The 13020-nt window shown below is 38.6% G+C and overlaps 1 protein-coding gene across 4 annotated transcripts in view; it reads left to right on the forward strand.

Annotated features, from left to right (window-relative positions):
• The window catches only part of LOC137638471 (glutamate [NMDA] receptor subunit 1-like), a 196696-nt gene extending 184161 nt beyond the window's left edge, over window positions 1–12535 (forward strand). For all 4 annotated transcript variants that reach the window (XM_068370550.1, XM_068370552.1, XM_068370551.1 and 1 more), the window contains 9 exons: window positions 395–496; window positions 2406–2649; window positions 4906–5063; window positions 6897–7027; window positions 7865–7968; window positions 8571–8719; window positions 9150–9307; window positions 9424–9850; window positions 10457–12535. In XM_068370550.1, the coding sequence (XP_068226651.1) occupies window positions 395–496; window positions 2406–2649; window positions 4906–5063; window positions 6897–7027; window positions 7865–7968; window positions 8571–8719; window positions 9150–9307; window positions 9424–9850; window positions 10457–10972 (1989 nt within the window). In that variant the 3' untranslated portion in view covers window positions 10973–12535. The remainder of the gene's footprint in view (window positions 1–394; window positions 497–2405; window positions 2650–4905; window positions 5064–6896; window positions 7028–7864; window positions 7969–8570; window positions 8720–9149; window positions 9308–9423; window positions 9851–10456) is intronic.
• Window positions 12536–13020: the final 485 nt, after the last annotated feature.

The raw sequence follows: 13020 nt of genomic DNA on the forward strand, positions 1-13020 counted from the left end.
TAGCCTTTTGTTTCTCCCTGTTACCATATTTACATAGCCCCAAAAGTCCCCTTTTCGCCCACCCCGCGGGCTTTTGGAAGATACTTCACAGCGCAGGACCCACGCCTCTGACTCTGCACTGTAGGTCCTGCAAGGGCGTCACGGCATGCGCTGCTCTTTTGTTTTTTCATCCAACTCTTCTTCTTCTTCTTCTTTTCTTCCTTCCTTGTCATCTTTTATGACGACGATGATGATGATGATGATTTTGATACTGATGACGATATGCCCTTCCTGGGTTGGTGTTTGTCATCAATATTGGGTCCCTCTCCCGTAAACCCTGACCCCTGACCCCTGATCTAAATCTGATTGGATGATGATGACGACCTTCCGTTTCACCTTGACCTTTGAATAACAGACGGAGGAGGACATGACCCTCAGGATCGACGAGAACGCCATCATATGGCCGGGCAATAGCACCATCAAGCCTCAAGGATACATGATACCCACAAGGTTAAAGGTAAGGCAAAAGGAATCCTTCTGTATAAAGATATTTCGTTGGAAAATTTGGCTCCATAATCATGTTTAGAGAAACGTACATTTTGCCATGTAGTATGATCCAAAATATATTACTTTATTCTCATTTGCTGTGTGTATGTAAGAGTGTATATGTGTGTCTGTTCCCTTGCGCAGTTGATAGAAAGCATAATTGATTTGAAATGTTCACACAGCCTTCACAACAGTAAAGAATTTTTCTGTATCAGAACTTAAAAACCTATTTTTTTCCAGATGCACATTGATTTTGCTGAGGCTGAAATCATAAATTTAAATGGAAACATTTATTAGCAAAATTTATAAATTAAGTATTAAGTAAATTGTTGCCTAATCTGCTTTTCTTCATTCTGGAAGACGAGATTTGAATTACTTACAGCCGCAACAAGATAAAATGCAGCGTGTATTAATGCACTGTAACTTTCTTATCAGTCAAGGAAAAATGTGTTCAAGACCACAAAGTCTTTGAAAACAGGGAAGAAGGTGGCATACTTGGAAAGATGCCAAGCCCATTAGAGGTCACAACTTGGGAGAGTGTCATGACTATACTCAATTCTTTTTAATGAGGACTATTTGCACTGACTCGCAGCGGTGCCCTTTTAGCCCGGAAAATTTTCCTACTATCTGATTGGTTAGAATTATCTTGTCCAACCAATCAGCCCCTTTTCCGAGCTATAAGGGCACCCCCTGCGAGTCTGTGCAAATCTGCCTCACTAAAAAGAATTGTCTATAGTTACTTTCTAAGGGGCCACAGTGATAGTAGTTGTTCTGACAATTCTATAATGACCTTGAACATCATATAAAGGTCAAATTTGGAGCAGTTTACTATGTACGAAGTGCTCATTGGCCTAAAAAACAGTCGGGGGTCAAATGTATTTGAAGGGATGACATACAAATTAATAATTATGAAACATATGATTCAATTACGACAGATGATCCTCTGTGGTGACCCATGAATGGGAGAGTCCAAAAGAAATAAGATACATATGTTAATTCTATCATATATGATGTTAGATTTTAATGGTGGCATTAGTGTTATCAAAGTACTGTGGCAATGGCTTAGCAAAAATATGACGGAATTATAGAGCAATTTCGTTATATATATATATATATATATATATATATATATATATATATATATATATATATATATATGTTTGTGTGTGTAAGCGTGTGTGTGTGTGTGTGCTTTTGTGTGTACATTAATGTATTCGTCAGGTGGGAATGCACAAATGAATTATTGATCTAACTTTCTTTTTACATAAGAAGTGACTGAAAATATAAAAGCTGAAATAATTGAGATGAAGCGTTGTGTTGCATTCATGGTGAAGGAAGAATGGAAAGAGTGAAGAATATCGAAACACATAGGGGAGGTGGTAGAAACGTTAGCATGGTGGAAAAAAAGGGATCAGAACATCAGAGCATTTCCAGATGGTCCGGCCATGTGGAAAGATTCAATCATAATAACCTGATGAAAAGAAACATTTGAAATGAAGGGTCTTAACATCCAGGAGGTTTGAGGGTGCGGGCTAGATTGGTATGATTGATGCATTGTTTGTAGGGGCGTTAGTCATGCTGCTAATGAGCCATCTGTGTATGTTGATGGAACGGCTAAATATTGTTAAAGGTTTCTGCATATGGTGCTATTTTCGATTTAACGGTTAGACTGTAAAAGTAGCAGTAACCTATGTTGTTTTCTTATTCTACTGCCAGCTCATTCTATCCCTGTTTGGAGAAAAAAAAAGATTTAATGTCGAAAAATATTTAGATATGTGTATTTGTCAGAATATTTCTTCAAGCAGTAAATATGTAAGCATTTGCAAAAATACATAATTGCCTTTAATTCATTGGGTCCTTACTATGTTGATATCCTGTAGGTCCTGACGATAGAAGAGAAGCCCTTTGTAAACACTCAGAAGATAGAGAGTAAGGCCGAATGCCTGGGCGGAGGCCGCGTCCTGTGCCCTTGGTATAATACATCAGGAGACAGTTCGGATCTCTACTGTTGTACTGGATACTGTATAGATATGCTCAATGAACTAGCAACTAGGATCAACTTCACCTTCGAACTGGCGCTTTCCCCTGACGGAGAGTTCGGGTCTCTACAGATGAAGCCGTCTGGTAAGTTCGCGGGTTTGTTTGGTTGTTGAAGAACCATTTTAGTATTGTTTCTCCTAGAGTGATGTTACCATAAATATCTATGAATGTCTAGTTAATCTCTCTAGATAAGTCATTAAGTCTGTGAGGAAATTAGTCCAGTAGCATATATTGAAAAGAGCAGTCAAATGCTTCTCCAAGAGAAAGATGGAGTCAAATCTGAATCTCATGGAAATTAGCTGTATGTTGCTAGTTGAGGAGGAGGAAAACCAATCGACTTGCCATAAACCATCTTTTTTATTTTATGTATAGAAAAGAAAACCACCGACAACAATTCTATGTGAAGAAAGAGTTGTCAGATATGAACAGGAAACCAAAACTGTGTAAAGATTACAATTTACTGATAAACAAAATCCAGCCTTTTATTTGTCACACTCGGAGATTTGTTTGGTCAACCTTAATGACTTTACTTTATCTAAGTTTTGTTTTTCAGGTTATCTGTTCAATGGCCAGTGCTTGATAAATTTAAGGACTTCAATGAAGTTTTCATTCTACCAAATTATTATCATTATCAGCTAAGCTGCAACCCTAGTTGGAAAAGCAGGATGCTACAGGCCCTAGGGATCAAACAGGGAAAATAGCCCAGTGAGGGAAGGAATTAAAGAAATAAACTATATACGAGAAGTAATGAATGAACAATATATAATACCTTAAGATCAGTAACAACGTTAAAATAGATCTGCCATTTATAAACTATGAAAATACTTATATCATTATCTTCAACATTAAAGTATTTTCAGCAAATTGGAACTTCTAAAGTTCCACAGATTCATCTTCCAGATTAGGAAGATCATTCCACAATCTGATTGCAGCTGGGATAAAACTTCTAGGATTCATTTCATACCTACAGTATAGTACTACTGCGTACTGGATGGTGTAGGATGGAAAGATCTGAATCTTCCTCTTCTTCGGCTTATTCTATATATGAAGGTAGTAGGTTGGCCATGGCACCAGCCGTCCGTTGAGATACTACCGCTAGAAAGTTAAGGGGTCCTTTGACTGGCCAGACAGTACTACATTGGATCTTTCTCTCTGGTTACGGTTCTTTCCCCTTGCCTACACAGACACCGAATAGTCTGGCCTATTCTTTACAGACTCTCCTCTGTCCTCTTACACCTGACAACACTGAGATTACTAAACAATTCTTCTTCTCCCAGGCGGTTAACTACTGCACTGTAATTGTTCAGAGGCCATTTTCCTCTTGGTAAGGGTAGAAGAGACTCTTTAGCTATGGTAAGCAGTTCTTCTAGGAGAAGGGCACTCCAAAATCAAACCATTGTTCTCTAATTTTGGGTAGTGCCATAGCCTCTGTACCATGGTCTTCCACTGTCTTGGGTTATAGTTCTCTTGCTTGAGGGTACACTCGGGCACACTGTTCTATCTTATATCTTATTTCTCTTCCTCTTGTTTTGTTAAAATTTTTATAATTTATAAAGTGATATATATTTTAATATTGTTGCTCGTCTTAAGATATTTTATTTTTCCTCGTTCCCTTTCCTCACTGAGCTATTTTCCCTGTTGGAGCCCCTGGGCTTATAGCATCCTGCTTTTCCAACTAGGGTTGTAGCTTAGCAAGTAATGATAATAATGATAATAATAATGTGCCTCTACTTTATTAATTCCCTTCTCTACCAAGTCTTCCCCTACACAGTTCCTCCATCTCCTTCTTGGTCTTCCCCTTCTATGCTTCCCCACATAATCCTCCTCCGCCCTCAGTAAATGTCCATATCATCTCAATCTTCCTTCCTGCACTTTATTTGATACTTCCAAAACCTTTGTTGATCCTCTGATGTAGTCATTCCTAATCCTATCCCTTTTAGTCACTCCAGACATCCACCGATGCATTCTTGTTTCTGCTGCATCCATCTTTTCCTCATCAGTTTTCCTTAGGCTTGCAGTCTCTCTCTCTCTCTCTCTCTCTCTCTCTCTCTCTCTCTCTCTCTCTCTCTCTCTCTCTCTGCAAGGATAATATCATTCCACACGCACAAAGAAACAAAGTAATTACAGTAAAGCTTTTTGTATATGTGTGTTCAATTGCTTTTTGACTCAATTAACATTTACAACTTGTGAAATCTATCTAAATAAAGATCATCCATCCATTTGCGTCCTTGGTATAATCAAGCTTAAGGATTGTTTTTTATCAGTCAACACCAGTGACTTATTCAGTGATGCTCAATAGCTTCTTGCTCATCCAGTCCTCGATGACATCTTCTTTCACAGGCAAAAAGGAATGGACTGGTTTGATAGGAGAGCTGGTGAACCAGACCCATGGGGCCGACATGATTGTGGCTCCCTTGACGATCAACCCAGAGAGAGCACAGGTCATCGAGTTCTCCAAACCTTTCAAGTACCAAGGCATTACCATCTTGGAAAAGAAGGTTTGTAGTTGAGACTAAAATTTTGTTGCTTTTAAATTAAATTTTAGAATAGGAAACCATCTTCGAAAAGAGGATTTGTAGTTGAAACTACTAAGAATTTGTTTAATTTAAATTTTAGAATAAGTGATCATTTTGGAAAAGAAGGTTTGTAGTTAAAACTAGTGAAAGTTTGTCGCATTAAAATTTTAGAAGAGGTAACCATGTAGGAAAAGGTTTGTAGCTGAAACTATAAGTTTGTTGCATTTAACTTTTAGAACAATAAAATATTTTGAAAAGAATGTTTGTAGTCGAAATAACAAGTTTGTTACTTCTACATTCTAGAACAGTTAGTAGCTTAATTTATAGGTTTGTGTCATTCTCATCTTAGAGAAAATCGGCAGTCACACTGGATAAGGATAGTAGCTCAACTGTAGGTTATGGGACTGTCATTATGGAAAAGGTTATTAACATTAACTGCAGTTTTACGGCAATACCATCTTGGAAAATGTTGATAGGTTAAACTTTCATTTGATGATATTGCCGTCTTCAAAAAGGAGCTTAGTAGCTTAATGGCACTGCCACAGACGGACGGAATATGAAACTGTTATACTCGAGATTGAGGCTCCAATCTATAATGCAGAAAAGAAGGGTAGCCTAAAAGCTCAGAATATGAAACTGCAGGTTGCAGGCTACTCCCAATCTTGAAGAAGGTTAAAGAGTTGATATATAAGTTTAAGCTATTATTAAAAAGGAAGGACTAAGATTTAGAAAAAAATAATTTCAATAAAACAAGACATTTTTCTTTTACTCTTTAAGGTAGATTTTTTTTCCAGACTGAATTTTTAATACTAACAAAAAATGTGTTTTTCATTCCTTGATTTTGTATTGATCCATTTACATAAAGTTTATCTTATCTATCAGCTTAAAATGCTATCCAGTTACTGCATCCACATTTTCGTATCAGCCAGTCAGTCTATTTACTTATCTTAATTTGTTCGTTCAATTACCAACCCATTCACTTCATCTTGACTATTCCTGTCATACACTCAACTCATTCACTTCATATATCCCCTCATTTGAGCATAAATATAGTCATTCAAATGATGAAATAAGAAGAATTGCAGACGTAGTAAAGATTACAGGGATGATAAAAGTGACACGACTGAGATGGTGTGGGAACGAGTTGTGGATTGATGGTGGGGAGGGAGTGAAGAGGGCTTGAGAGAAACCTGTTAGGGTGCCCTGACACTTGCACGACTTTTTGCCACGAATTTGTCGTGGCAAATCGTGACATTTTGTGCATGAACTGGAAGATCAAAGGGGCTACAAAAATTACCTCTGAATCACAGCTGACCTGTCCACATTGACACGAACTGGCACGACGAGTTCACGCATAGTTTGCGAATAGTTTGCGCATAGTTTGCGCACTTCCCGCATCATCCCAACGAGTTCACAAACAGTTCGCGCATATTTCCGGACCAAAATTTTGAACATTTCAAAATTCTCGTCACGACATGCCACGATATCACGACGGGTTTACGAACACTACATGCCAGTTCACGACGAGTTCACGCATTGGCACGACTCGAGTCGTGACAATGCGTGCCACAAATTCGTGCAAGTGTCAGGGTGGCTTTAGGAGGAGAAGATCAAGAGGGAGGTAGGGAATTAGATGACGAGATAATGTGAAGGATAATATGGAGAGAAGAGGTTTGGTGGAACAGGATGCTTTAATAGAAGCCATTGGAGAGGGAACGTCAGGCACCCGACCCCTTAATGTAGGGATAACGGTGGGGAAGAAGATAGTCATCCAAATTCACGGACTGATTCATCCGATTTCTCTCTTGGCTACAGCAACCCAGGTACTCGACGCTCGTCTCCTTCTTGCAACCGTTCCGAGACACCCTCTGGATTCTGGTGATGGTGTCCGTTCACGTGGTGGCCCTCGTTCTCTATCTACTCGACCGGTTTAGTCCCTTCGGCAGGTAGGTCCTCCTCCGAGTATTTATGTATTTTACATAACTTTTTTTTTTCTATTTTTTATTTGTTCTATGTGTTTTCCTTTTATTGTGTTTAAGGATGGGTCGGGTTTAGAAAAAAGAAAATTTAATATATTGGTTGGGGTAAGGTTGATAGCACCAGGTTTTTGGGTTTTGTTAGAAGCAGGTATATTTATACACACATGTATATATATATATATATATATATATATATATATATATATATATATATATATATATATATATATGACATATATATGTATATCGCCTTTTCCTCACTTTTAATATTCTAATTGTATTGTGAACCCCATGGCGCATTTCATCTATGCCTTTTTTTCCTTCCATATGATTTAACTCACCTAAATTAATTTAAAGTTTACATATTTACAGTTTACTTCCATTTTACTTGATCCAAATAATGATCAGACGTACCTCCAGGCTCCACACACTTTTCTTCTCATCGTTGTGTCAATTAAATTGTATTTTGTTATATAACATAATCTAGAAAACTATCTTTCATGGCCTCTTTCCTTTTCCGGGTGTAGTCCTATATATTTGTCTTTTGAACAGCAATTAAATGTACTTTTCCGTATTCTGTAAGTTAAACTCTCAGAGTTCGAGTAAATTCAGTATTTGTGAGTATTTATGTACACATATATACGTACTAACACTGATTCAGTAACAAATAGCAAGTGATACATACTGACGCTATTTCTGGGTAGCTTTTCATAAGTATAACTCTAAGTAATCAACGTATCTTCCAAAATAATCCAATGATAAACTGAAGGGACGAACGAATAAAAAATGCCTGATCTTTTCCAGGTACAAGTTAGCCAATACGGACGGCACAGAAGAAGACGCCCTAAACCTCTCCTCGGCTATATGGTTCGCCTGGGGGGTTCTGCTCAACAGCGGTATTGGTGAAGGTATGGAGGGCCTATGTTCATATAACGATAATTATAATCTATTGATAGGAACATGTGATAAATACGCATACAATCATCGAAGCAAATAGCCGTGTTTTTGCGGATATCCAGGACTGTGTTCTATCACTGAAAGAAAATTTTTTAACAAAATTCTGCATTTACATATATGGATGTTGTTTATGTTCTGTTTAGATAATCTATCCGTCTAAAAATTGAGATATCTATGCCAGCATCAAATGTCAAAATTCGGTTATATATTCCTTTATGACAAAAGGTAAAATTGTCCAGGTCATGAACAACTGGGAACACCATTTGTTTAATTTTATAGCTGGAAATGAATATTTGAAATACGTCTTTGTAAAAGAAAGTCTCATTATGGTGTTACAGCGACCAATTTTAAACGACCCAGTGTTGAAGTAAACAGTTATAAAGGAAATGAAACTTACAGAGATCTTTATACAGAAGTGTCAACATCTGTTATAGTGTATTCAAAATGAAAACAGTATATATCTAATATATATAAAAGGAAGTTTTGAGTAGTTTATATATTCTTAATTCCCCACACTAACTTGTTTAATGCATGTTTTACTATCTATTCCCAGGTACCCCGAGAAGTTTCAGCGCACGAGTTCTAGGCATGGTATGGGCAGGTTTTGCTATGATCATAGTTGCCTCGTACACTGCCAACTTGGCTGCCTTCCTCGTGTTAGACCGTCCTCAGACCTCACTTACAGGCATCAACGATCCAAGGGTAAGACTCGGCATTAGGGGGACTAGGTGCTCCTGGAAAGCGGGCGTAATATCTAATAACTGTCATAGAAAAAGTCTGTATTCAAGATTTGTCAGTAAAATTAGCATACACTCATTGAGAAGCATTCGCTAAAGGGGTGTCTGGAATGGAATAGACTATGGAGGGAGTTTGGGCCATTTAGCCAGTCATAATGGCTGACAAAGCCAATCAGCACTCAAAGGGGGTTTTATGACAGTGGAAGTTGCCAAGGTGTGTAAACACAATTCAGTATATTTATTAAAGTAGTTTCTTCCTTTGAGAATCAGTTTTACAAATTCATATAGCACAGAATTTTTTTTATGAAAAACAGTTAAAAAACATAAAAACACTCAATGTGCAAAACAGGGGATGTTTATCCACATGCCATTACTAAAGAAGTCTATCCCTACAGTTACGAAATCCAATGGAAAACTTCACTTACGCTACAGTTAGAGGGTCATCCGTTGACATGTACTTCCGGCGTCAAGTAGAACTCAGTAACATGTACAGGACTATGGAAGGGAACAACTATCCATCGGCTGAAGCAGCCATAGAAGCCCTTAAGGCAGGGTAAGTGCTGCACACGGCTTAACTTTTTTTAAATAAAGTTCTGATTTATTTATTTTGAGGTCCAGACAGCAATAATTCAAAGATAAAATTCTTTGATATTTTTTTCTCTTCAACAGGAAATTAAAAGCCTTTATATGGGACAGTTCGAGGTTGGAGTATGAAGCGGCCAAAGACTGTGAATTGGTGACTGCTGGTGAGCTCTTTGGTCGTTCCGGGTACGGCATCGGCCTAAGGAAAAATTCACCCTGGGCGGACAGGGTAACCTTAACCATACTAGAATTTCATGAGAGTGGTTACATGGAGGAATTGGACAATAAATGGATCCTACAAAATCAGGAAGATGACTGTAATACAGAAGACAAGGCCCCTGCAACCCTGGGCCTGAAGAACATGGCTGGAGTGTTCATACTTGTGGCAGCAGGCATTGTTGGAGGTATAGGGCTCATCATCATTGAAATTATCTACAAGAAACATCAGCTCCGTAAACAGAAGCGCCTTGAAATTGCCCGACATGCAGCTGACAAGTGGAGAGGAGCCATTGAGGTTAGCTGTATATTTTGGAACTTACTAATGTATACTAAATGATAAAAAGACTTATTTACACTACAATTGATTGCATTTCTGCCTGTGTTTTGTTCGTGAATGTTGGAAAGGTTAAATATAATTTTATTCTTTAGAACTCCATATTTAGACAGTTTAAATATCTAGGAGACAGTTCTAGAAGTAGTCATAAGACTTAATGATGTTATTATGATACAAGAAGAGCACTGGGTAAAAAATATTCACCAATCATATCTCCAATTAACTTACCTGTTTGGAATTGTCGTTATCTAGATAATCTAGGACTTGAATGCTGTTATTTTGGTTGCACTTCAGATTAAATTTATTAGGCACCCATATGAAGGGGGCAGAAGCACTAATATGTACTGCATTACCAATTCAATATATGGTGATCAACATAGATTTTGTGATGATTGATATTTGTTTACTTGTTTTGAAAGAAATTGTAATGATGTAAGCTATTAAAGGTAAAGGTTGCGATAAGTTCAGTGTGTCTTATGGTGCTTTAAGAAATTATACTACCCACAAAAAGTATTTTTATATCAACAAAGTCTGAAAACAATTTACTGTACCTATTTTTTCTTTCAGAAACGCAAAACTCTTCGAGCCTCTATGATGATGCAGAGAAGACTCAAAGCTAATGGTGTAAATGAACCTTCCGTGATTTGTGTTAATGTTGAAGGTGAAGCAACTGCAGCCTCTTGTGCTGCTACAGTTGGAACTACTGCAGCAGCAGTAGGTGTGGGTGGGATAGGGAGTGGCCTAGTGAGTGGTTTACCAGGAGGAGGCACAACTGGTGGCAGTTTAGGTGCTAGTGCTTCTTCAGCTGGAGCTGCCAGTATTGCGACTGCTGACTTACCGCGTATGCTACCCCCACCACCTCCAGCTCCCCCGGCACCACCATCACCACCAGGTCTTCCTCCAGATGTGCCCCCAGCTCCCCCAGCTCCTCGGTGGGGCAATGACATTCGGCAACGTCATATTACAGCTTCTGACGAGGGCCTGCCTCCCCCTCCACCTCCACCAGCTGGTGTAGACACCATGCGATTGCATGCTTCTTACAAGAATCTGTTTGGACCGGATCCACCTGATCTGGTGGTATGAGACCGCCTTCGCCGCTGCCATCTGCTCTAAAAAAAGCCTCTGTATCAGAGGTAGCCAAGCCCTCAAAGGCGAGTGACTACCCTGACGGGGATCCCCTCACCCATGCCCTCATCATCATCATCATCATCATTACGTCCACTGGGCAATGCCCCGGGCCAAAAGCCACCCCCAGTGTCCTTTGTCTGACAGATACCGCCCTGTTCCAGTGGCACTAGGTCTGGAGATCTGCAAGGGCTGGGGGCTAGGCGATGAAATACGCTTCTCTCACTCGTCACCAACATCTGTATAAACCACTGGACCTTTGTAGCAATGTTATCAGTGGGTTCCAAAACCCTAGTACCCTTACTTATTACAGTATTGCAAAACCATTTAGTTGGATAAAACATGTTTATGTTATTCTGATGACCCTCATTAGCAAAACTGAGTTGAATCAGGGACTAAACACAAACTAACAGCAAGAATGGAAAAGGTTTCAAAATGTACAGAATGGAAAGTGTTGGAAGAGGAGGAAACTAATAGAAATGAAATGGGGGAAATTACAATAGTTCACAAATTCCTGACAAATATAGTAAGAAAAGAAGGATGAATTAACACATGTAAGAAACACTATGAAGAACAGACAGCCAGACAGATTTCTTTTTCATACTTCCTCACGTTAATTCATGATGAATATTGAAAGTTATAAAAGAATGACAGCAGAGAATAAACCAAAACAAAAATTTCCCTCAGATTTTGGTGAAAGTATGCGACATCCAGTGACATTCACCAGCTGTTTCCTTCACCTTCAATGCCGAAATCAAAGCACCGAGCAGAAATATCAGAATAAAAATGGAGAGAAAAGGAGAAAACATGTTGTTTTGTTATGTCCGTTGCAGGCGGCTGGATTTTTTTGGCAATAGAAGTGAAGTGAGGACGGAAGAGTCTAGAAAGACAGTGCTCTCTCGCATACTGGCTCGTAACGGGTTAGTGTGTGTAAGGGAAGCAGGGTGTTATCTGGTATTCATTTGTTTATCCAAAGGAGGGGGGAATAGCCCCCCTCTTCCCTATCCTCCTCCCTAGTCCTCATCTTCCCCGTCCTCGACACCACCACCCTGTATTTTTGTTAGCCCTTGTGTGGCGGCGACTAACTGTCTGGAATCTACATTGTTGATGATACGCTTATTCACGTTGTGTGTTGTGATCAATGGACGCAGGTTGGGACGTGACAAAGCCACGAATGGCTCCCCAAACCAGGGAGCTTCACCCACAGTTCTGTGCCAACGTGTTCCAAGGTTATGTAAATGTAAAAATATATAAATATATATATATAAACTAACTCATTTGTATTATAAGAGGCTGAATATTTAAAACAAAAGAAATACATGAATATCCCAAACGTTATATAAAGTGAAGAACCTTTCCTTTGTTTGGTTTGCATTACTTGTAACTTAGAATTGATCATGTTACTTAGAAGAAGCAAAGTCAAGGAAAGTTTTGATTGTTGATTTTGACTATGATTCTGTTTTTCATTATGCGTGTATAAATGGCCACCATTGTGACTGTGTTTATACATACATATCTGCATGTATAGCTGTATATATATATATATATATATATATATATATATATATATATATATATATATATATATATATATATATATATGAACAGATGTATGTAAAAACACATGCACGTTTGACAGGTCGAAGTGAAACAGAACAGCAAGCCAATAAAAAGGAACCAACAGAAATAAAAGAAAAACACTAGAAACTGATTTTTGTAACGCAACAAAATAAGTAAAGCAACTGGCAGTGTGCGAATTAGCATATAAAAAATGCCACAACGACTTATATTCCTTTATCCACGGGATGTGAAGCTGCCCAGGGGATTAGAAACAAGAAGAGATTAATTAGCCTTATGAAGCAGCTCATTCGTGGTTGGGAATGGCCAGTTTTGTGGTGTTAGTAAAACATGTTTAGATGTGCGCGCGCAAGAGTGTGTGTGTGTATGTGTGTGTGCATGCGCGTATGCTATAAGGAACCAGAATGGAGCTATTGCGTTAGGTCATG

Source organism: Palaemon carinicauda, chromosome 3 (genome assembly GCF_036898095.1).
Source record: "Palaemon carinicauda isolate YSFRI2023 chromosome 3, ASM3689809v2, whole genome shotgun sequence".
In the NCBI taxonomy this organism is placed as follows: domain Eukaryota; kingdom Metazoa; phylum Arthropoda; class Malacostraca; order Decapoda; family Palaemonidae; genus Palaemon; species Palaemon carinicauda.